This window comes from Crotalus tigris, unplaced genomic scaffold (assembly GCF_016545835.1).
Source record: "Crotalus tigris isolate CLP2741 ecotype Arizona unplaced genomic scaffold, ASM1654583v1 scf7180000018544.1747854, whole genome shotgun sequence".
Classification (NCBI taxonomy): Eukaryota; Metazoa; Chordata; class Lepidosauria; order Squamata; family Viperidae; genus Crotalus; species Crotalus tigris.
Window position 1 is genome coordinate 426,334 of NW_024097068.1, and position 24,118 is coordinate 450,451.

The 24,118-nt window shown below is 43.8% G+C and overlaps 1 protein-coding gene across 1 annotated transcript in view; it reads left to right on the plus strand.

Annotated features, from left to right (window-relative positions):
• Positions 1–20,803, plus strand: part of IGFBP4 (insulin like growth factor binding protein 4) — a 41,408-nt gene extending 20,605 nt beyond the window's left edge. Inside the window, exons 2-4 of the mRNA XM_039353984.1 lie at positions 16,605–16,771; positions 17,358–17,492; positions 19,782–20,803. Of these exons, the coding sequence (XP_039209918.1) occupies positions 16,605–16,771; positions 17,358–17,492; positions 19,782–19,916 (437 nt within the window). The 3' untranslated portion in view covers positions 19,917–20,803. The remainder of the gene's footprint in view (positions 1–16,604; positions 16,772–17,357; positions 17,493–19,781) is intronic.
• The last annotated feature ends 3,315 nt before the right edge of the window (positions 20,804–24,118 follow it).

A 24,118-nucleotide genomic window follows, 5' to 3' on the forward strand; every position in this document is an offset into this window, starting at 1 on the left:
GGAGGCAAACAGCAGACCAAGAGAAGGGAGCCCCAATGCTTAAGACTGACCCTGCGAGCTCATGCCCAGACCCATGGACCACAGTCCTTCCTACGTCTGGGTCTTCAGTTGCTGCAGACAAACATTAGATTGGTTAACAATAAGGTACCATCTTATCAGGGAGGAACAGGCTGACCCGGTGTGCATTATTAAGACTTTGGCTAATCCCAGACGGCGGTGTTCCCCTTTTGGAGATGTGTCCAGCCGGGTTTAGAGTTGGAGGGGAGTCTCTTTTGATCTCTTTTAATCTTCAAGGGCCATGCTCCCCATGTTTTAAGATCTGAGACCATGTTCCTGAGACTGGGCTTGCAGGATCAGTTGGGACTGTTGCTGTCATTCCAGCTTCCTTGCTCTGTAGTAACCTCCCTTCCTAAATTGCTGGACACCATCTGAAGGTTGGCAGTGGAGTTCTCCAGGCTTATGGTCCTAGGGGACTTTGATCTGCCATCCATGGGTTTGGCCTTAAAAAGGGTGTTCATGGCCATAGGTTATCATGGCCCAACTTGAGACAGTGGCCACACTCTAGATATTAACTTCTTCTTGGATTAGTAGTAATATGACCTGTTGGGGGGATCTGTCAGTGTCCCCTCTGCCAAGAAAAGACCACACCCTGGCTGCCTTGAGATCCTCTTATGCTGCACCCCCCTCTGCAGGGAAGCTGGACCTATTAGAAACCTCAGAGATTTATCCACTGGGGTTCCAAACTGGGGAGACCCTGGGGATACTGCGGCATGTTCCTGTGGAGGCTCTGGTGGCAACCTGGAATCCGGATTGCACTATGGACAGGATTGCAGCTATCTGTCCTCTCCTGGCCCATTGACCCAATACTCTTCGTGGTTCATGTAGGAGCTGAGGTTGAAAGGGACCAAGAGACATCTAGAGCACTGTTGGAGGAAAACAAAGAACAAATCTGACCAAACACAGATTAGAACTGTGATTAAGGCATACCTTGGCAATAAGACTGGTGAAACGCCAATATTTCTCTGCATTTATTGCATCCACAGAGTGTCACCTGATAGCCTGGTTCAAAGTCACCCTTGGGAAGGAAGGCTCAGGCAATCATCTTCAGGGCTGTCTGGAGGAGTTTATGCAATGCATGATGGATAAAATTGCTCAGATTTGCTCTCAGATTCTTCTCTAATGGAGCAAGTCCATTAGAGATGCTTGGAAATGAACTCACCCTGTTATCAGGGAGCAGCCTGGTCCTGAGGAAGTGGACAGGGTCCTCAGGGCAGTCAGCATAATTACTTGCTTATTAAACCCTTGTCCTTCCTGGCTATTGAAAGCTTCAGAATGGTGACTTCTGGGTGGATGCATGCAGTGGTTAACAGATCACTGCTTTAAGGAGACCATGATCTGCCCCCTCATGAAATCATCATTAGACACCAGATAGGATAGTATATTCATTCTTACTCTCCTTGATATCCTGGCAGCTTTTGATATAATTGATTATGGTATCGTTTTGGACTAGCTGTGGGATTTGGGATTGGGCAGTGCACTGATGGGGTGCTTCAGTTCCTTTCTCTGTGACCACTTCCAATTGTCCACCCCCCCTGCTGCTCCTTTGTGAGGTGCTACAGCATTGGTATTCTCTCCAATCCTTTTAATATGAAACTGCTGGGTGAGATTATCCAACATCATTAGATCAGGTACCATCAATATGATACTTAAATTTGTATCTCCATGTCTGGTAACCCAAATAATGCTGTGGTTGCCCTTTTGTGTCTGATGCCAGCTTTTGCTGGTTGTTTGCAGGTTCCACATATTATATTAAGCCTTACCACATTAAGAAACTACAAAGACTGGATTCAGACAACACATTAAGCATAAGCAAACCATCTCCATTATATCTTGGCAGAGAGTATGAATCTGCCCAATTGAATGGCAGTGGCTCTTACAAGCTTCCAGCAGGAACTTTTCTAGCTCTACTAGGAAATGACTGGAATTCCACTGGAAATTCTCCTTTGCAAAGCAACTCTTCTGCAAATGAGCCATTTTTTTCTACTTTAAGCTGATGGATAGGGCCATTGAAAAGGAGGGAGATTGAACTTGGCACCTATCTCCCACAAATGAAAGGTAAGAAATCTGTGTCTTCCAATGTTGCTCACTATAATTCTAAGCAGCCCCAGTTAGCTTGGTCAAGGATAAGTGATATTAAGCCTATGTTTCAAGCAACCTATGAAATACCAAAAAAAAAAAAAAAGATCATCTACTTTCAATAGCCATTTGCCAGCATTAATGAAAGGGGATTTAAGAAATGAAGGCTCACAAATCTTAATCGTTAAGCATGTTGAGGCTAGCATTTTGCCAGTAGTGCTCATGATTAAAGCAACATGTGTAGATACTATAGTGGTTTATAATCCACAAAGCAGCCTTAAACTTTATCAATCTCTCAGTCAGGATGATAACCTAGGGAAGTTATTATTCCACATTAAAGTTTGTGAAGTCTCAAATCTTTGTATAATTTAATCCTATTAAAAAGACCCCAGACTCCTTATTAAGTGGATAGAAGAAAGCAAAAAACTTTACTCGCCAATTTCTTTGTGAGCAAGTGAGAACAGTTGGTTTATTATAAAATTGATGTCCTTAAATACATATTTAGTCAAGAGGAATGCCTTTTGTTAGTAATTCCTGAGACCCCAATGAGCTGGCTTATGAAAAGTTTGTATGTGCAAGACAATTTCTTGAAGGATAAATTTTGCCCAATTTTCAATGATCTTTTAATTTTAGCGTTACATATTTTCAGCAAATTAAATAATTCATCAAAAATAAAATCATACACAGCCCTTAATATATCATCCGTAGGTAAATACCAGATTAGTACAGATAAAATCTTACAAGTTCTAAAAGATTTAGTCTGAAAAAAACAAAAATTCATGCAGAAATTATTATAAGCAAAATTGAATGAAAGGACTATGCTAAAAACTTAAATGAAAAGATTGTTGTTTATATTATGGAATTGATAACCTTACTTCGAATTCTTGTCAATAGTAATATGTTTCAACTTTTTCTGATTTATTCCTCTCCATATTTGTTGGGCTATGATTTCCATAACTGACTCCCAGCTAAAAGCCTTTTGAGTTATCTTGTTCCATCAAGATGAAGATAAGATGAGCCCTAACCACAAGTATCCACCACACGAGAGGGCCGAGAACAACAGATGACAAAAGTGGCATCACAACATCACAATGGAAGTTACTTTTGTCTATTTATATTCAGTGTTGTGATGCAAACATAAAAGGGCAAAACTTGTGGTATGATAACATATTGTGCATTTTGCCATTTTTGGAATCACAATAGATAGGAACAGACATCATGTCCTAATTGTAGTGATCAATTAATGCAACTCTCAAACTATATGAGGATTGAAAATTTTGTTATTTGCACTAAAGTGGTCTGAAAAAGAATGTATATCTAATTGTAGTCAGAGATGGGATTTTAGTTTCTCTGAAACATTGAATTCCATCTCTACACACAGCTGGAATTTGGAGAAAGAAAATAAAAATAGTTATAAACTGTTCAGTCTGTCCAGGAACTGTCCCTAGACTTATTGTACTAGAGAAACAATCTAAAATATTAGTTGTTGCCTAGTTTGGCAACAACTTGTCATTTGGAAAAACAAGCTGCCCAAGCCATCTTAATATAAGATGGGAGGTTGTATGAATGTTTTAAATTAAATAACAAGCAATTTGATTTTTTTTCATTATTTGCAAGAAAATAATGGAGACAAATACAATTGAGCAGGTCATTTTGCCAATAATAGAAGAGCTAATAGAGGCTACAGTGCTGAACATGCACAGAGGGGTCATCATCTGCCATCCTTAAATTCCTTAAGACCACTATATACCTATACTAGTACTAGCAGAAGTTGAATCCAGCTGCTTCCAACCTAGTAGGAATGTTAAGGCCTATGGAACAAAGAGAATTGGGTCAATTTCTGCTTCTGAATGTACCTCTATGTTTAGAGCTTAAAAACCAACAATTAGTGTGATGTGAGGATTTAATATTTTTCACTACCAGATCGATAACTATGGTTCTAAACTGCTTCCTGAGGGATTTTTTTTTTTTTGGTGCTATTGCATAATCTGTACTCAATGTGTACACAAAAATGCTTTTTTTTCCTGGAAGGGGAATCTATTTCATCAGTATATAAAAAGCTGTCCATGCTGCCTTGCTATGATGCAAAAGAAGCTTGAAGAGGTTGTATTGCATTCATTAAAGTCTGGGATAAATTTCCTTTTCCGCCCAAAGTCAGTTGATGAGAAGGAAAAGTAATGACTTAGGAAGAAGAAGAAGAAGAAGAAGAAGAAGAAGAAGAAGAAGAAGAAGAAGAAGAAGAAGAAGAAGAAGAAGAAGAAGAAGAAGAAGAAGAAGAAGAAGAAGAAGAAGAAGAAGAAGAAGAAGAAGAAGAAGAAGAAGAAGAGAAGAAGAAGAAGAAGAAGAAGAAGAAGAAGAAGAAGAAGAAGAAGAAGAAGAAGAAGAAGAAGAAGAAGAAGAAGAAGAAGAAGAAGAAGAAGAAGAAGAAGAAGAAGAAGAAGAAGAAGAAGAAGAAGCAGCAAAAATGGACTTTACTCTCCTGGGATGTTCTTTCAACTTCTCAATTGGTGGTGAGCATACAGCCCTCACATTTCCTGGTGGTCCTCCATCAAATATTAATGAGGCCCAAACACCCTTAGCTTTTATGAGATCAGCCAAGGTCAGCTAGAAACCAATATTTCTCTTCAAATGTATTTCTGCAGATATTGCTTTTGTTTCTTAACATAAATCATGAAAATAATTTTTATCTGCATTCTAAGTGTTATGTTTGGTGTTCGGTGAGGCATCGACGACACAGTAGGTGAACAAACAACTCTTTATTGCAGGTTTAAAACAGAAGCCAGGATAACTGCAGCTCCACCCTTATTTATACACTCAACAACTAGGTGGCAGCCAATAGAATTCAAATATTAGTTCCTGCTTTAACACAAGATAATTAGCATGTAGACAGCAAGTCTGGCTCTTAACTGATAAAGTCTTATGACTGTTTTTTTCAACAATTCCAAATTCTTTACCTCAATACATTGCACCCCTTTCCCCTAGATAGTTCATAAGGTCATATGTTGAACATAGTCCCTTAAATACATTGGTGGCCTTTTCGCCGTTCTGAATGCCTCGGAACTGCTGGAGGCCCCTGGTCAGTCAGCTCACCTGCCAGACTTGGAAGACCAGGGCTATGGGACCCATCTATCATGGGTAGTGTTGTGTCCTGAGCCTGCAAAGGCAGGCTCGGGACGTTGCAATGGTCCCGGGCAGTTGCAAGCTGCTCGGGACCAGACTGGCTGGCGCCAGCTTCACGCGCATGCGCGAGGCGCGGAGCACGCCTAATTGTTGCCATTCTGTCCGGGGATCATTGTTAAAAGGAGCTGGGAGGCCTGTGAGCCTCAGAGCTGTGATGGAGTGGAAAAGACTGCAATAAAAGACCTGTTGGAACCACGAGATGTTCTGTGCTCATTCGCCATTAAGCCAAGGACTCAACACTGGCGATGAGGATGGGATGGCTTACAACAGATAGAGAAGAATTGTAAGCTTACCCAGGAGTCCGGAAGAGAGGAAGACGGCGTTAAATTCAGCACCTGGCCTGCCAGTACAGCATTGCTGGAGATAAGCTGGCTGATAGACCCCTTCCTTACAAAGAAGAAAAATGGCGAAGATAGGGAGACTGTCTGAATTCGATGTCATGCACCCAGAAAGATGGGAGTCTTATGTGGCCAGGGTAGAAAACTATTTTAGAGTAAATCAAGTAAGAGAAGATGGCTTAAAGGCTGCTACTTTGCTGTGTGTCTGTGGTCAAAATGCATTTGAAATTGCTTAAAATTTAGCAGCTCCTGCTCCTCTTGAATCTGTCACTTACACAGATTTAAAAAAAGTATTGAAGGAACATTTTCAGCCCAAGTTGTCTGTTATTGCTTGGAGACACACTTTTGAACAGAGGGATCAAAGAGCTGGTGAATCAGCTAAAGAATACATTGCAGCCTTGAGAACAGCAGCTAAGCCTTGTAATTTTAAAGACTTAGAAGAAAGGTTGAGAGACCAATTTGTATGTGGGTTTAGGAACAGAGACTTGCAGCAGAGGAAGACATATCATTCCAAGATGCCTTGAGAGAGGTCACTGCAGAAGAGGCAGCAGGTGGGGCAGTTAAGAACATGAGGCCTATCAGGAACAACCCAGAAGCTGTTTCCGTGCACCATGAGGGAGTCCAGGAGAGCTCGGAAGAAGATCCTGAAGATGAGGTGGATCATATCTACCCAGCCAAAGAAAGCAAGCAGAAGGAAGGCAAAGAAAAGTCTTCAGCTGTACCCAAGTGCTTCGGGCATGGAGGTCGCCACAAGAGGACCGACTGCAGGTTCCGTTCTGCAATCTGTAGAGCATGTGGAAAGCAAGGCCACATAGCAGCTGTGTGTCTGGGCTGTCAGAAGGTACAACCCCGAGAAGAATTGCGCCTGAAAGGTACCAGGGTCCCCAGCCAAAACAGGGTGGGTTTCTGTGCATCATGAAGAAGCATTTATAGGACAGGCACACACAAGCCACTTAAAAAGAAACTGTCACTTAAGGTGAAGTTGCAAGGAGTTCCATTGGTTATGGAACTAGATACTGGGTCTGCACTTTCAATTATTTCATTCACACATTCAGAAAGATTTGCTCTAGCAGTGGGTTCCAGGCCAAGCTTAGGCCATCCAATATAGTTCTAACAGACTTTCAAAATTCCAAGGTGTGTGTTAAGGGGGAGGCCACCCTTAATGTACAATACAAGGATTTTGAAGGTCCATTAGATGTATTGGTAGTTGGGGGTGAGCGCACGAGTCTCATTGGACTCGATTGGTTTGAGGCCTTGGGAATACAAGTTACAGGGCTTCACAGTTTGCAAACATTAGGTCTACAGGAAGTCTGCAAAGAATTTGCAGATGTCTTCAGCCTTCAGCTGGGTGCATACAAAGGCCCCCCAGTTTCCTTGAAGCTGGATCTCACTGTCACTCCTATCAGAGTAAAGGCAAGGAGAGTTTCCCTTTGCTTTGAAAGGGAAAATTGATGCTGAACTGGATAAATTGATTCAGCAAGGTGTCTTAGAACCTGTTGACTCAAGTCCTTGGGAAACTCCCATAGTTACGCCTCTTAAGGCTCATGGGGACATTCGCATCTGTGCAGATTACAAATGCACTCTAAACAAGGCATTGCAACAGCCTTGTACCTGTAGTCAGTCATATTTTGGCCTCCCTCAAGGGGGGGGCGTATTTTTGCAAAGCTGGATTTAGCACAGGCTTATCAACAGTTACCTGTTGATGAAGTTGCTGCTGAAGCACAAACCATTGTAACTCATAGGGGGGGCATTCAAAGTCAAAAAGACTACAATGTGGCTCCTTCCAAAGCGTAATGGAAAACACCCTGAGGGGTATACCAGGAGTTTGTCCCTATTTTGATGATGTCTTAATAGCAGGAGACTCCACTCAAAATTTAGCTGAGAGGTTGAGGGCTGTTCTGCTGCGTTTCAGGAAAACAGGCCTCAAACTTAAAAAAGACAAATGTAAAATTGGAGTGTCTTCTACAGATTTCCTGGGATTCAGAATAGATGCCAAGGGCATTCATCCTGCTGAGTCTAAATTAAAGGCTATCCTGCAAGCTCCTAGGCCTAAGTCTAAAGCTGAATTACAAGCTTTTCTGGGCCTCTTGAACTTCTACAATGCATTCATTCCTAACAAAGCTAATGTAGCTGAGCCACTTCATCAGCTCTTGGACAAACAGGCAGTGTGGCAGTGGTCACAAACACATGAAGCAAGCTTCAATGAGGTTAAGGCCTTACTTACATCCAATGATGTGCTTGCACATTTTAATGAAACTCTTCCTGTGTGCATCGCTTGTGATGCTTCCTCATATGGGGTGGGAGCAGTACTTAGCCATCTAAGACCTGATGGAACTCAGGTTCCTGTTGCATATTACTCCAGAACCTTGTCTTCTGCTGAGCGAAACTCAGATAGACAGAGAAGCCTTGGCCATTGTTGCTGGGATTAAAAAATTCCATGATTTTTTATATGGCAGACATTTCACGGTCTACACTGACCATAAGCCTTTGTTGGGGTTGTTTATTACAAACAAACAACCCCCCCATATCATCTCCCCCAGAATGCTGAGATGGTCCATCTTTCTGTCAGCCTATGACTTTTCCTTGGTTCACAAACCTGGCAAGGAAATGGGCCATGCTGATGGCCTTAGTAGATTACCTTTACAATTGGTAGAGGCTGACCCTGCCCCTGCCATCAACATCCTTTCCATTCAGGCGTTGCCTGAGTCGCCTTTAAATGCCAGGGATGTGGCTGCTGAATCAGCCATGGACCTTACACTCACTCATGTATTATCCTGGGTTTTGTCTGGATGGCCAGAGAGTTGTCCAGGTACTGAGTTTCAGAGTTTCTGGTTTAAGAAACATGAGTTATCCATTTTTCAGAGTTGTCTGCTGTGGGGCAGTAGAGTTGTTATTCCTACCTCAATGAGGCCTAGGGTCTTGGCTTTCCTTCATGAGGGCCATCCTGGCATTGTCAGAATGAAGGCACTTGCGTGCAGCCATTTGTGGTGGCCAGGATTAGACAGGGAAATAGAGGCTAAGGTGCAAGGATGTCACCTGTGTCAGCGCTCACGCCCAGAAATGCCCCAGGCTCTTGTACATAGATGGGAGGAAACACAGTCACCTTGGTCTAGGGTGCACATTGATTACGCTGGGCCCTTTCAGGGTCAATTCTTCTTGGTCCTTGTTGACAGCTATTCAAAGTGGCTTGAGGTTGTACCTGTCTCTTCAACCACTGCTGCCAAGACCATTCAAGTACTGAGGGGGATTTTTGCTGGACATGGGCTTCCTGATGTTCTGGTGTCTGACAATGGCCTTCAATTCACTTCTTTCGAGTTTTAAGCTTTCTTATAGGCCAACATGATTCGCCATGCCACCTCTGCACCATTCCACTCCTCCACCAACGGTATGGCTGAATGGATGGTCCGCATCACCAAGGATGCTTTAAAGAAACTGACCTACGGGGACTGGCACCACAGGTTGGCAGACTTTCTTCTTGCTTACCGCAACACCTTCAACTTCCACTGGGAAGAGCCCAGCTGAACTCCGTTGGGGGCGCAAACTGATCACCAAGCTTGACAGGTTGCACCCAGACAGACTGCCTCCTAAGGCCACCCAACCCAGGGCACCGCGGTATCTGCAAGTGGGTGCCCCGGTATGGACCCGTAACTAAGGGCCTGGTCACTTGTGGGTTCCTGCTGTAGTATGCAAGGTTACTGGCTCTTTGTCATACGAGGTCTCTTTGGATGACGGTCGTGTCCTTCGGCGGCATATCGACCAGCTACATACAAGACTGGACTTACCCTCTGGAACTCCTAGGCCTTTTCCAGGGGGGGAGGGGGACCACTATGGGCAAAGGGAAGGGTGTTGGCAGCAGCCGGGGTCAAACGGAGAGGCCACAGACAGCCTATTCCAAGGTTCCGCAAGTGTTCCCAACAGGAATCCAAGGGAACAAGAAACCACACAGGCACCAGTGCCTACTCCAGCCAGGGAGTCACCCAGGGGGCATACTCATCATTCACAAATACCATTCAGCACTCCAGTCAGGGAAAATAACCAGGAGCATCCTAATAACTTAAACATTGCAAGAGAGCTGGCACACAAACAGTCAAGTTGGCCCAGTACTGCTACTGTTTCCAGAAGGAAGCCTTCACACAGGGAGGTGGTCGGAGAGACAAATCCCAATTCTGACACCTCCGGCACAGATTGGGGGGCAACTGAGTTTTGGGGAACTGCAGAAACCCCAGACAATCCCATTACGGGGCTTGAGACTGAAGGGATGCGTTCCCTTGATAGGTCCAGTGTGGGCTTGGAAGGCTCTACAGAAATGCCAAACAGTGGCAGGCTTACAGAGAGGCCAGAGAGCCTACAATTAGGCAGGTCAACCAGTTTCATGGGGGAGCAAAGTCCTGGTCTGATGAGCCCAGTGGGCAAGCAAGCAGACCAGGCAATGGGGCACAGTTCACGGGGACCACCAGGGTTTGAAAGAGGGGGTAACTCCATGTCATCCTCTGTACAAGAGGAAATAGGGGATTCTCAGAATCTAAGGAGGTCACAGAGAGTAAAAAGATCTCCCAAGTATCTTGAGGACTTTGTAACTCTGCTGGCAAAGCAGAAACAGTGAGAGGGTGCCTGCTGTTGTGGAAATTGGAAGTATGGGCATTGGGTATTAATCCCAGAACAATAGCCCTGTACCATTTGTGGCGTGGGTATGGCACAGCTGTAATAGTTGTGCAGATTTGGGGGTGGCACACCAGGCTCGTGTTGAGGTCGCGTATAACTACCAATATAGTTTTAAGTTTCAGCCGGGGGGAAGGGGTGTTGTGTCCTGAGGCCCGGGACGTTGCAATGGTCCCGGGCAGTTGCAAGCTGCCTGGGACCAGACTGGCTGGCGCTGGCTTCGTGCGCCTAATTGTTGCCATTCTGCCCGGGGATCATTGTTAAAAGGAGCTGGGAGGCCTGCAAGCCTCAGAGCTGTAACAGAGTGGAAAAGAGTGCAATAAAAGACCTGTTGGAACCATGAGATGTTCTGTGCTCATTCGCCATTAAGCCGAGGACTCAACAGGTAGACTTGAGTCTCTGTGGCTGGGCTGTTCTGGTAGGCCCAAGCCAGGGTCCACAGGTGGAACAGAGTCCACCAGTCCTGAAAATGGAGCCATCAGCTGGCATTGTCCATTGGTTGTGGTATCAGTGGTATCAGTGACTCATCAGACACTTGAGTCTTGTCCCTTAGTCAGAGAGCTCTATTGTTGCTGGCACAGTCTGATGTACTACTGCCATCGTGCTGCTCCTGAGTTTGACTGTCACTAGAGTCATGAGTTATTGGCTGGTTTGCTAATCTCTGCCACAGTTGGTTAATGTGCCTGCGTAGCATGCGACCGTCTTCCAGGACCACTTCGTAAGAAAGTGGCCCAGTCACCTTACAAATCATAGCTACCACCCACAGTGCCCCTTGTCCATAGTTCCTTGCCCAGACCAGGTTGCCAACTTGCAAGTACCGTGGTGCCTTTGGCTGTGTTGCTTGTGAGGCAACTCTTATCTGGATGTAGGTGATCCAGCTTTGTGATCAAACGTCGGCCCCATCTTAATTCTGCTGGGCTTTTGCCCATAGAAGTGCATGAGGTTGTATGTTGGCAGAGTAGAAAATCTGCCAGTCTGTGTTGCCAGTTACCTGAGACTATCCGCTTTAAGGATTCCTTCATTGTTCAGACTGAAATTCTGAAGCAGTAAACAGGGCCCCATTGTCAGAAACTATCACATCGGGTAACCCATATGTGGCAAAAATCCTGCGCAATTCTTGTATGATCCTGGCAGCAGTCATGGTGGGGACAGGTGCGAGCTCTAACCACTTGGAGTGACTGTCCACCACAATGAGGAAGAGTTGTCCCTGGAAAGGCCCTGCATAATCAATGTGGATCCTGGACCAGGGGGCGTGTGTGGTTTCACATCTGTGGACTGCGGCATGGGGCATCTCTGGCCTAGATTGCTGGCAAATGTGGCAGCTATGTACCTGAACCTCAATATCTTTGTCCAGCCCAGGCCACCAAAAGTAGCTTCGCATGAGTGCCTTCATCCGGACTATTCCCAGATGTCCCTCATGCAGAGAGTCCAGGACTCTAGTCCTCTGTGAGTTCGGGACTATAACCTGACTACCCCACAAGACCCAGCCCCTGTGAGCTGACAACTCATCCTTCCTCCTACTAAAACTCTGGAAGTTAGGCCCTGGACTAGTTTCTGGCCACCTGTGAGCATCCAGTTTAACACGCAGTTTAGCGTTGTGTCGGACGCTGTCTCCGCAGCTATGTTCCCTGAGTAAGGGGAGACTCAGGCAGATCCTGGATAGCCAGGATGTGCATGGCTGGAGCGGGGTCAGGCTCTAAATGTGGCAATGGCAGTCTGCTAAGGCTGTCTGCATGGCCCATTTCCCTACCTGGTTTATGAATCAAATTGAAATTGTATGCTGACAGAAATATTGACCACCTCAACATCATAGGAGATATGATCTGGGGTGTTTGCTTGTTCGTTGTGAACAACCCCAGGAGTGGCTTGTGGTCTGTGAAGACCATGAAAGTCCTGCCATACAGATAGTCATGAAACTTCTTGATCCCTGCCACTATGGCCAAGGCTTCTTTATTTGAGCGTAATTATGCTCTGCAGAGGACAAGGTCCTCGAGGAATAGGCTATTGGAGCTTGCCTTCCATCAGTCATTACATGACTCAACACAACCCCAACCCCATATGGTGATGCATCACAAGCGATGCAGACAGGCAGCTTTTCGTTAAAATGCATCAAAAAGGAGTTTGAAGACAGCAATGATTTGACTGCCAAGAAGCTCCTCTAGTGGAAGCTGGTCCACTTCCACTGTGCATGTTTATCCAAGAGCCGGTGTAACTGCTCTGCCACTGCAGCCTTGTGAGGTAGGAAGGCATGATAAAAATTGAGCAGTCCTAGGAACGCTTGGAGCTCCCCCTTTGATTTTGGACTGGGTGCCTGCTGAATTGTTTTGAGCTTGGATTCAGCAGGATGAATGCCTTGGGCATCTATATGGAAACTGAGGAACTCAGTTGAAGCTACCCCAATCTTACATTTCTCCCACTTCAGCTTCAGCCCTGCTTCGCCGAAATGCTGAAGGACAGCGTTGAGCTGTTCTGCCAATTTTTTTTACTGTTTCCCCAGCTATGAGGACATCATCGAAATATGGGCACATGCCTGGAATATCCTTAAGTGTGCGCTTCATCACTCCCTGGAAGAGGCCTGGGGCAACACTGACCCTAAATTGTAGGTGCTTAACTTTGAAAGCTCCCCTGAGTAACTATGGTTTGAGCTTCCACCATGGCATCATCCACCAGCAGTTGCTGATAGGCTTGAGCCAAATCTAACTTGGCAAAGATGCGACCTCCCTGTAGTGACTCCAAAATGTGGCTGACTACAGGCACCGGATATGCATGTTGTTGGAGTGCTCTATTGATAATCTGTAATCTGTGCATATTTGTACTTCTCTGTTGGCCTTAAGTGGCATGACTATGGGGGTTTCCCATTGACTGCTATCCACTGGCTGAAGGATGCCTTGCTGCACCAGCTTATCCAGCTCTGCATCGATCTTCTGCTTGAGGGTGAAGGGCACTCTACGTGGTTTGATCTGTAATGGAGTTATGGCAGGATCAAGCCGAAGAGCTATGGGAGGACCTTTATATTTCCCTAAGTGAGGGCTAAAAACATCAGCAAACTCTCAGCAAACTGCCACTAAGTCCACTGCTTATGTGCTGTTTATTCTAGTTACATGGATTCCCAATGCATCAAACCAATCAAGCCCAATGAGGCTTGTGTGGTTGCCCTCAACTACTATGACTTCCAGGGGGCCCTCAAATCCCTTGAATTGCATCCAGAATGAAGCTTCCCCCTTGACTGTTACTCGGGAGTTTTGGAAATCTGTTAAGACGAGGTTCGACGGCTTTAGCTTAAGCCTTTTGCCCCTGCGACTACAAATGTGTTTGAAGGTTCCCTGGGAAATTATGGATAATGCAGATCCCATATCTAGTTCCATGTTGCATGGAACTCCCTGCAGCTTAACTTTGAGCTGCAGTTTTTCCTTAAGAGGGTGATGGGCACCTGTTTTAAGTACGCTTCTCCTAGTGGCACAATAGCCCACCCTGTGTTGCCCCGGGGCCCCAGTATCTTTCCGAGGAAACTCTTCTGGTGGACTCACTCTCCAATGACCCTGACAGACTGCAGCAATGGGGCCTTGTTTGCCACACGCCCGGCACATTGCGGTGCGGAACCAGCAGTCCGCACATTTGTGTCGGCCTCCACACCCCGCACATCAAGAGAAGGGAACTGCCTTGTCAACTGGATGTGGTGATCTTCTTTCTGGAAGCTGCTGTAAGTGATCGACCTCTTGATCCAATTTGGAGTCTTCAAGCCTCTCAGTGCCCTCCTGGTGGACAGCCTCATCTGGCTTTTCTGTAGCCGGGAATAGCCCTGAAATTGGCCAGGCTGGTGGAAATTTGCTGACACTGCAGACAGACAGCTTTCTAGTGGGGGACTGAGCACTATGCTAGGCACTATTTTTATTTACTTTAGAAGAGGTAACAATGGTGGCCTAAGTTCAGGTAATGTAGGAAGAAAGGGAAAAGATAGAACATAGAACATGATTTTTCTTACTTCCGGCCTAATCTCAGTAAGAGGTTTTTCCTTGGGCAGGCCACCTGGGTAAAAGCTGGAAGTGTAGATCAAACTGAAAGCCAGAAGTGAAGTTGAAAAGGATCAACAAAATATACTTTTGCTTAGAAACATGAAGTGGGATAAAACTAGATAATGCTGGTTTTGCCTTAATGTGCCTTTCTACTGGAACATCAGAAGAGGCAATTCTTGAAAATAGTTGCTACTCACCTGGCCTGTTAGCTTCTCTAGGGCTATTGTACGTAGGTGGCAAAGATGCAAGCAATCACTAGATTTTCTGTAGTTCTAGGCTTCCCTCTATTAAGGCAGTGCAAACTGTTGAAAAGAGATCTTTCATCAAGTACGTTTGTTTTCAAGGGCACGTAATTGTAAAGCCCTATTTGGTATGTTGATGAAGATTCTCAGTCATCCAAGTAGGACTGCCTGAAAATTGAGTCCATGGCAACTGGACTTATTTTTGTTGATCTGAAACATTTGGCTGCTTATCCAAGCAGCTTCCTCAGTTGAGACAAGTTAAAGAGTCATTAGAATGTACCAACTCCTCCTGTACAAAACTCAGGGTTTCTTCCCCAAAGTGTGTAACAATATGTCAGTGAAGATTCTTAGTCATCCAGGTAGAGTTATCTGAAAATTGAATTGTCTGGGTTGGTGCTGGAGGAGTTGTACATTCCAGTGACTCTCTGGATAACCAACATCCTCAAACTGAGGAAGTTACTTAGATGAGCAGTGAAACATTTCAGATCAGCAAAAATAAGCCAATTGCCATGACTCAATTTTCAGATACCCTTTGGAATGTAAAACAAAGTCATAATCATTCAACCCACTAAGCCCAACTTAGTCAATTATGGTTTAGGGAATAATCTATCCTGGCTGGATTCACACAATGTTTTAAGAAGTAAAGTGAGTATATAAATTATGCTGGCTAGGTTTAAACAACATTGTGCCTTAGCATGTGGTATGAGTCTATTGGATGTTCATTCCCAATTTCTTGGGAAAAAGAATTTCTTGGACAAGACAGGTGTTTAAAAAATCTGATGCTTACTATAGTTTGTTCATGTTATGCTAAATGATAATATGAATGCTGTCCCTTAAGACAAAGGAACTTTTGACTTAGGAGGCTACTGAGTCTGATAAAGAGTTGTCATATCCAAAACACCTCCTTCCCTGGAGTTGATTAAACAGAAGCTGGACATCTTTCTATTGGAGATGTAGCAATAATAGATTTCTGGATTGGGCAAAATATTGGACTAGATGATCTAAAAGTTCTTTCCAAATTTTTTCAGTGAAAATGCTGAAGAACATAGTTTTGGGGTGAAACAAATAGAAGGAAACCTCACTGATGAAGAAAACCTTGTCTCCTTGTTTGACAAACATGCAAGTCCATCTCCGATGTTTGTCAGCTTATGAGAAGTTGAGCCAAAGTTTTATAAAAATTCTTGGAAACTTGGGCTCAGATTTTTTGGAAAAGGAGAATTAAAAAGAGAACATGATCATAGTTTGGAAACTCAAACACAGCCAATTGGACAAAGTTTTGAAGAGACAAATGGACTAGGAGAGAAAGCTTTAGGCAAAATACAAATGGCTTGTGTGTTAGCGAAAACAGAATTTAAATGAGGTGGGCAAAAAAATATTTTGGTAGGTCACTTTGCTGGAAACATATTCTTCCTAGAATTTATTTGTGCTAAGCTTTATTATGTCCATATGGATCCAAGCTAGTGTTCTGACAGCCAACAGTATCAAAAATAATAGCTTTTGAGTATGTATTCCAGTATTCAAATGGTGCTTACTTTTGAGCAGACTTCAATAGATTGTCTGGAAGCTGTAAACTGTTGTAGGAACACAATGCAATAATATAGTACAGAAAGTATTTCTATCATTGTTAAACCCACCCACGGACATAATTGTGAACTTATTGGGCAAGGTTTCTAGACTGCAGGTTATGAACTCCAAAAAGGATTCAACCATTTTTCTTTAGAGAAACTGAGAACAAAAAAAGCTACCATAGCTTGGCTGCAAAAAAGGTCCTAGATGGAGGCAAAAACATAAGAGTGTCTTTAGCGGGTCTTTTGATTTTGGAATCTGATTTGGGAACCCTCCAAATGAATTGAGGCTGGAACTACTAGAATTCTCCCCAATATTCCTGTTAACAGGAACAATGCACACAAGAAACTTTTATGCAGCCAGACTTTCAGAAACATAGATAACAATCTGGACAGGCATGTTTTTAAAATACACCTTCAAGACCAATCTGCTTTGTTTTGATCCTTGTCATTTCCTCGGCTCCTATTTAGAGCAGGCAGAGCTTGAGCTCCCTCCCACCAACAACTTCAGTCCCTGCAACATCCATGACCGTAAATGCCTGCAGAAACAACAAGCAAGAGCACGGGAACGAATAAACATTGGTGTCAAGATGAGGAACCATGGGAGCCTCATGCTCCGGGAGGATATCCGGCCAATGGTGAGGGGCTTTGGTCTTTCTTCAGAGAAAGGGGAATAGAAACCATATTTCGTTGAATTAGGCTCTTCCCATTTGCTGTTCAGTTTTGCTCTTCATTTCCTAACATTTCAGATGCCTTCCAGATGTGTTAGAATTACAAGTCCCAGAATTACCCTGCCAGCACAGCCATGGAATTTCTGGAAATTTTAGCCTTATGCATTAGGAGGATTGAGGACAATCTGATTAAGAACACCTATTTGAAACATGAAATACTTGTGCTTCTATTTCTAATTTTTGGTACTTTATAAAATTCATTCCCAATTTGACTCATTGTTGGTTATTGCTAGTCCTTTAAATCAATGCACCAGCTGAACTCATGGAGGTTTCCCTGTTATATCCAAAGTCCCCTTTTGAATATTTCACTAAGCCTGGCTAATCAAGGCATGGATGGCTCATTAGCTATCTCCATACCAGGGAGAAGTAAACTGGTCAGAATAAAAATGTTCAGATAACATGATACTCAAATTTACTATGAGAGATATTAGATGTATTCACAGTTCCTATTCCTGTGTTCTGACTGCAGTTCCTCCTATTATTTTGCCAACAGGTTCAAGGCTTGTGTCAGAGTGAGCTTCAAAGAGCCCTAGAGAGACTAGCAGCTTCCCAAACCCGAACCCATGAGGACCTTTACCTCATTCCCATCCCTAACTGTGACCAAAATGGAAATTTCCACCCCAAGCAGGTAACCCTGAAATATGGGAGGGCATGGGTAAATTTTTATTTTGTGTGGGATGCATTCCCCCCCTCCAAATTCTCTTGACCTACAAGCAGATTTTTAATTCATTACAACTCAGATCTGCATAGCACATTCTATGAATTATTATTAATTGTCATTAAGGCAACCCATGGGTGTTTGCTTTGTGTTATGGAACTCCAACAATGTGTCAGCATAATTGAGAAGCCTGGGTGCAAAAATAAACATAGAAAGAGCAACAAGCTTGCATTTTCTTTTAATCTATGGGGTGATGAAAAGTCCCTATTGATGTTAAATATGATATTATAACAATCAGCTTACTGTTCTGACACCTCAAAAGCTGGAAAGGGCATTGCAATATTTAATAAATAGCCAGTTCTGACTCTGAGAACTGGCATGATGTTGTTCAGCCTTTTCCAGCCTAACACCTTTCTGATAGGACAGATTACACAAGGTGGAAAATTTTAGTGAGAACATTCTGAAAGTATATTTTCGGCATCTTCAGTAAATAATTGTTATGATGGCCATAAGTGGTCAGAGAACTTATCAAGAAGCTGGTGAGATGACTATCCATCATCCTGGTAGTACCCTCTGCTATTCTATTTGCCTTTGTGGAGTTGGTGGCACAGTTCAAGATAAAACACTAAACATATTGCTATTTAAAAGTAGCTCTGGACCTCTGTATTCCCACAGTATCAGTTGTATATTCCCACAGTTGTAGAGTGGAAACAGCTTGGCATATAAAGAACCAAGGTATCTCTCTCTCTCTCTCCCCCCCCCCCCAGTTTCTAGCCTGGTGCCCTAACTAATAGACTAGTGATTACAAACCTCTTGGCCTTAGCCTGTCAAAAATTCAGAAAGTGCCTAACCTGACTCTGCTGGTAACAAAAGATAAACAATTCTTTATCTCCCCATCACCAAATCCAGACCACCAGAAACAGCAACACTTGGTGATAGTACTGAGGCCGGGCCTGAAGTTGAGGCCCGGGCCTTGATTTCAGCCCTAGAGCCACCACTGTCACTCAAAAAGGCTGCCTTTTGCCATTCCCCATTGTTCAATAGCCTTGAAGAAGGGTAAAATATCCCTTGTGCTTCCTAGGTTCTGCTGTGTACCACTTACTTTTACATGGTGTTCTCTTTTTATTGACAGGCCCCTCTGGCTTACTCAAGACTGTTCTTGGTTGCACAAGGCCTTCATTCTTGAAGCAGATTTGGAGAAGGTTCTCCTGCAGTCTCAACATCCCAAAACTGTGTAAAAGCACTCACCATTCCTACATAACTTTCAGATGCTCCGGAGGCCATGCAACAGCATTGCCCTTTTGTGTGACTTCTGGAGGGTTTGGAGACTGCAAGGAAAGCACATCCCATTCTTATGCGGCCTCTGCAGTCCTCAAAAATTAAATGAGAATGGGTTGTGCTTTTGAAAATAGTTCTTGGATATTAGCGAACACTGATATATCACCCAAAATATCATGGTGTATCATTGGTTTGCTATCACTACACTACATCAAACTGGCTCTAATGAAGGCCATGAGGTGGGATGTGGAGTAAAGTGGGAGGGAGCAATCAACAATGAGTGAATTCTATCCTCCACTTGTGCTGCAAGGGAATGGCAATGCTGGAAGCAATTTCTGTCTTTACGGCCAGCAGCACCTGGAAATACTCTGGAGTTAGTCATGGACCTGGAACTGAATAGTTTCTTCCACTCCTTAACAAAAGCAGTGAAAGGTATAGCCATACAAACTTTTTGTTAGCAGCAATGAAAAACCTGGAGTCTGTTAGTGACAGAATAAGCATCACTAGTCCTTTTACTGCTTATTGAACTTCTAGTCCTTTTACTGCTTATTGAACTTCTACGCAACGTAGTACTAACACTCTTTTCCTGCTTTTTAAAAATATAATCCTAGTGGTTTTTTTAAAAGAACGCATTAACCCATATTTATAAAGAAACATGGAAGACAACTGATTCTTTGAAAGCTTTGGTTAGGTATTATGCAGGTAAATTGCTTGCAGCAACTAAAATGGACAATAAGAGTTGGGTAGGTTCCCTTTTCAATCACACCACAAACTACATTGCTGAAATTGTATTGTCAGCTAACATTGTGTTGAGAAAAGATGGAACAACTGAAGTTTTGTGTTGCCTTGGCTGTGGGTAAAATGAAGGCAATGTTATAAGGATATGATGTCAAAAATAATTGGGAGCAGAGGAATGTGAGAATGAGATTGTTTTATTTTTTTCATAATTATGAGAATTAATCTTCTATCTTTCTCTTTCAGTGTCACCCAGCTTTGGATGGGCAACGAGGGAAATGTTGGTGTGTGGATCGGAAGACAGGGGTTAAATTGTCAGGAAGTTTGGAAGTGAAAGAAGATTTGGATTGCCATCAGCCTGTAGATGGAGTGGAAGAGTGACCAGGCTGATAAGTGGACAATGAGACTTGCCTTGACAATCTGCCAAGGGAACTTGTTGTACTTAGTGTTTGATAAGTAGATGCAATGCAAATTGGGAGTTACCACAATGCCTTTTTTCCTGAGGGGGAATAATAGCAGTATGGCTGCCTCTCTCATCAAAATAACTGCATTAATCTAAGCATGATGTGGCTTAGTCAACCCGTATTTCTCTGCTGTTTAACTGGATAGCTATTTGCATCCATGGATCATTCTTCACTCACAATGGAAACTGTATTCCATGTGAGTGATCACTGGCTTTAATCTTGAGTACCTCAATAAGTCTTTTGAGAGTTTCCTCTGAGTAGACCTGCTCTTGTTTTTGGGGAACTTGCTCTTCTTCTACTGAGAAAGGGAAAAGAAAAACAGGGGACAAAGCTCTTTCCCCCACTTTTCTTAAAGGTCCACTAAAACCCAAGCTGTTTCAGTAACGCCTAGATTTCTTCCATCCTAATATACTTTATCTCCTTAATGCAAGGGATAAATTATATTTAGGATGAGAAAAAAAATTCTCTAGCCATGATACCAGTCTTCAGTCCTGGAACCAATTTTTATTGTCATGGCTTAGTCTTGAAACATGTTAAAGCAACAACATAGATTAGAGCATTCTTGAACAAAATGCTCCAATTTATATTGACCAAACAATTTTTTTTAAATCCCATGTCTCTCCAACAGGACTAAATTCACTTTGAATTTAGAATGCTCTTTTCAGGCATAATTTCTATTTTTGCTTTAATTTAAAAGAACTACAATTGTTAATTCATATTCCAAATAGAGATACAGGAATACAGTTACAAAAACTCAAATCATAATATATAGTAATTAAAAATATCCTTCTATATTAAAAAAAATCAGAAAAAAAGATAGCTGGTATAATCCAGATGATGTGCTATTTTTGCGCAGTAATTTACTATTCAGTATATTTTCAAACAGAATAAACTAATCTTTGATGCATAAGATAGTATCTTTGAAATCTAGAAAAATGAGATTCTAGGGTATTTGGTAAAAATAATAATGGCTTCCAATTTGTATTAATAGTGACAAAATAACTTTTAGAAATTGGCATGGAAGCTGGACTATAGCAACATTTTCAAGGATTGTATTTTAGCTTATTTGAATAAAATAAGGGTATGGGAGGGAAATCCTAAAAATCGGTCTATATATTTATTTAATTTACATTGCTGGTAGGATTCGGATTCACCTGATACAATTATTTGCTTTCTTTTCTCTTCCTGTTAAATGCAGAGTAATATAGCCTTCATATTAAGAGATGTACCTAACCCAGGAATACTTCCAATCTGGAAACAAAACTGAAAATGTTTAGAGCATCCAAGACTAATTTTGCCAATTCTAGAGCCCAGACCCATTTATTACTGAAAACAAGGCCCCTTTTTTTTCTAGCTTACAACCTTCTTTTGAGTGTTAAAACATTTCTAGTTATAGAACAATAAAATTAACCCCATCAAGCAATCTTGCTGCAGAACAAGGAATTTCTTCCTCAAATGAAATGTTTCTTATTAGCAAATAGAATTTGCATCATTGGAGAGGGGGAGTTCAGAGACTCCAGCCCCCTTCAGTTTGGGTTGCCAAAATTTGTTGGTAAAACCATTAATTTTCTATGGGGCAGCTTCTCACATTTTGCTGTTAAAAGGACAAAATAGATTTCCATGAGGTGCAAAGTAATTCATTATCTTTTTCTTAATTATATCCCTCAGATTAGGATGTTCTTCCTTAGTTATAAATACATATGTTGGTCTAACTCAGTGTTTCTCAACCTTCCTAATGCCGCAACCCTTTAATACAGTTCCTCACGTTGTGGTGACCCCCAACCCCCCATCCAGTTGGCTGGGGGATATCAAAAACTTGACCCCAAAAAAGAGGAAAAAAATGGGAAAGTATAGGTAGTCCTCGACTTATAACAATTTGCTTAGTGACTTTTTGAAGTTACAACAGCACTGAAAAAGCGAATTATGATCATTTTTCACACTTATGATTGTTGCAGCATCCCCAGCGTCATGTGATTTACATTCGGATGCTTGACAACTGATTCATACTTATGACGTTCACAGTGTCCCAAGGTCACGTGATCAATGGCCGGGGGGGTGGCCAGCTGATCACTTAGGTTGCAGAGTGCCTGTGGGGGGGAATCTGTGGGTCTCTTGGATGGGACTGGGGTGGGTGTCTGCCTTCCTTCCCTCCCTTCTCTCCCCTTGTCCTTTTCTTCCTTTCCTTCACCTCCCTCTTAGTCTCTTCCTCCTTCCCTCCTTCCCTCCTTCTCCCATTGTCCCTTCCTTCCTTCTTTTCTTCCTTTCCTTCACCTCCCTTAGTCTCTTCCTCCTTCCCTCCCTCTCTCCCCTTGTCCCTCCCTCCCTCCCTCCCTTCCTTCCTTCCCTCTTTGTCCTTTCCTTCCTTCCCTTCCTTCCATTGTTCCTTCCTTCCTTCCCTCTCTCATTGTTCCTTCCTTCCCTCCCTCTTCGTCCCTTCCTTCCCCCCCTCCATGCCCAGGAAGGGACAAGGGGAGGGGACAGGCTGCCAGCGTGGCTGGTGGCTTTGCTGCTGGTGGCCATGGCGACATGCCGAACTTGCCTGTGCACAGGCAGAGGCAGAGGAGATCTCCGCCCAGCTCACTTGCACAGCTTTGCCAGAAAACATGCTGCTTGCTAAGTTAGCAGAAGCGCCAGGATCAGGGCTGGGCTACAGCTGATTTGCGCTTCTGCTAAATTAGCAAGCGGCATGTTTTCTAGCAAAGCTCGAGCAAGTTTGCTGGGCAGGAGCCAAGGAGAGCTGCTACAGCTGATCTGCTTCTGGGCTGCTCTGCAGAAGCGGGGATCAGCTGTAGAGACTCGCCCCAATCCTGGACAAGAGGGAAGGAAGGAAGGAAGGGACAAGGGGAGAGAGGGAGGGAAGGAGGGACAAAGAGGGAGGCGAAGGAAAGGAAGCAAGCAAGGAAGGGAGAATAGGAGAGGGAGGGAAGGAGGAAGAGACCAAGAGGGAGGGAAGGAAAGGCTTGGCAGCCCAGCAGCCGAGGAACAGAAGAGCGCAAAGCCAAGGAGAAGAAGGTGGCGGTTTCCTCCCAAAGGGGGCTCCTTTTCTCCACCCCTTCCCTTGTTTGTGGGGAATTTCTTGTCACCAACACTGACAGGTGCTCCTTCGAGCCCGCCGTGAGCTTTCTTACCCCTTTGCTTCTCCCCCCTGCTTTCGTGAGGATTGTGGCGCCCTTGGGAAGCCAATTATGCTTTGAAGCTTAGGAGAGGAGGAGGAGTCCCTTCCTCCTTCCCTCCCTCTCTCCCTGTCAAGCCCCAGCGGGCTCGACATGAACAGGCGGAGGAGGAGTTGAGGACAGGTGGGGTGGCAAAGGAGACCGGCAGCTGTCGCCAGACCTCCCGGCTGACAAGTGCAAGTTCGGGGGTCGCCAGCTGATGGGCACAGGAGTTGGGTGCTGTGGCGGCCTCCCCTTCGCTGACCTGCGTGCACGAGAAGTCAATCCGGTTACTGCACAATGAGTCTCTGGGGAGGGCGGAGCCTTGCTCTGCACCTGCGCTCTTCATGCGCCCCCTGCAGGGCACATTGAGTAGAGTTCGTGCAGACTGCCGCCAAGCAGCATATTTTCCACAAACAAGTGAGGTGGAGTGGAAGGGGGGAGGGAGGCACCGCCGTGGGGAGGGAGAAGGCGGTTGACAAGCCCTGCCTAAGACTATCAGAAATATGTGTTTTCCGATGGTCTTAGGTGACCCCTGTGAAAGGCTCGTGCGACCTCCAAAAGGGTCGCGACCCACAGGTTGAGAACTGCTGGTCTAACTTTTGATGAAGTCCTTTGCCTTCCAAGAGTGTAAGACCTCATTACTCATTACAACAAGCATGGGGTGTAGTTCTTTCAAGTGGAAAAATCTTTGTTTGGACCTTTTTGCCTTTATTAGATGACTGGTTTTAGAAAGGGAACAGTCTTAGTAAGGAACTGAAACTGTCAGCTGCAGCCTTTCTTCCTGAAATGACAGTATTCTAAATGTAGGTTCTTTTTTTAGAATGTACTAAGACAATAATATATCAAAAGATAGAAACAAAAACACGATGCATGAACAATAAAAAGGGAGGAACGGACAAACAGGAAAGGAATAAAAGGAGGAAAAACCGAAAATAATCCATAACACGAGGAAAGGACATACATA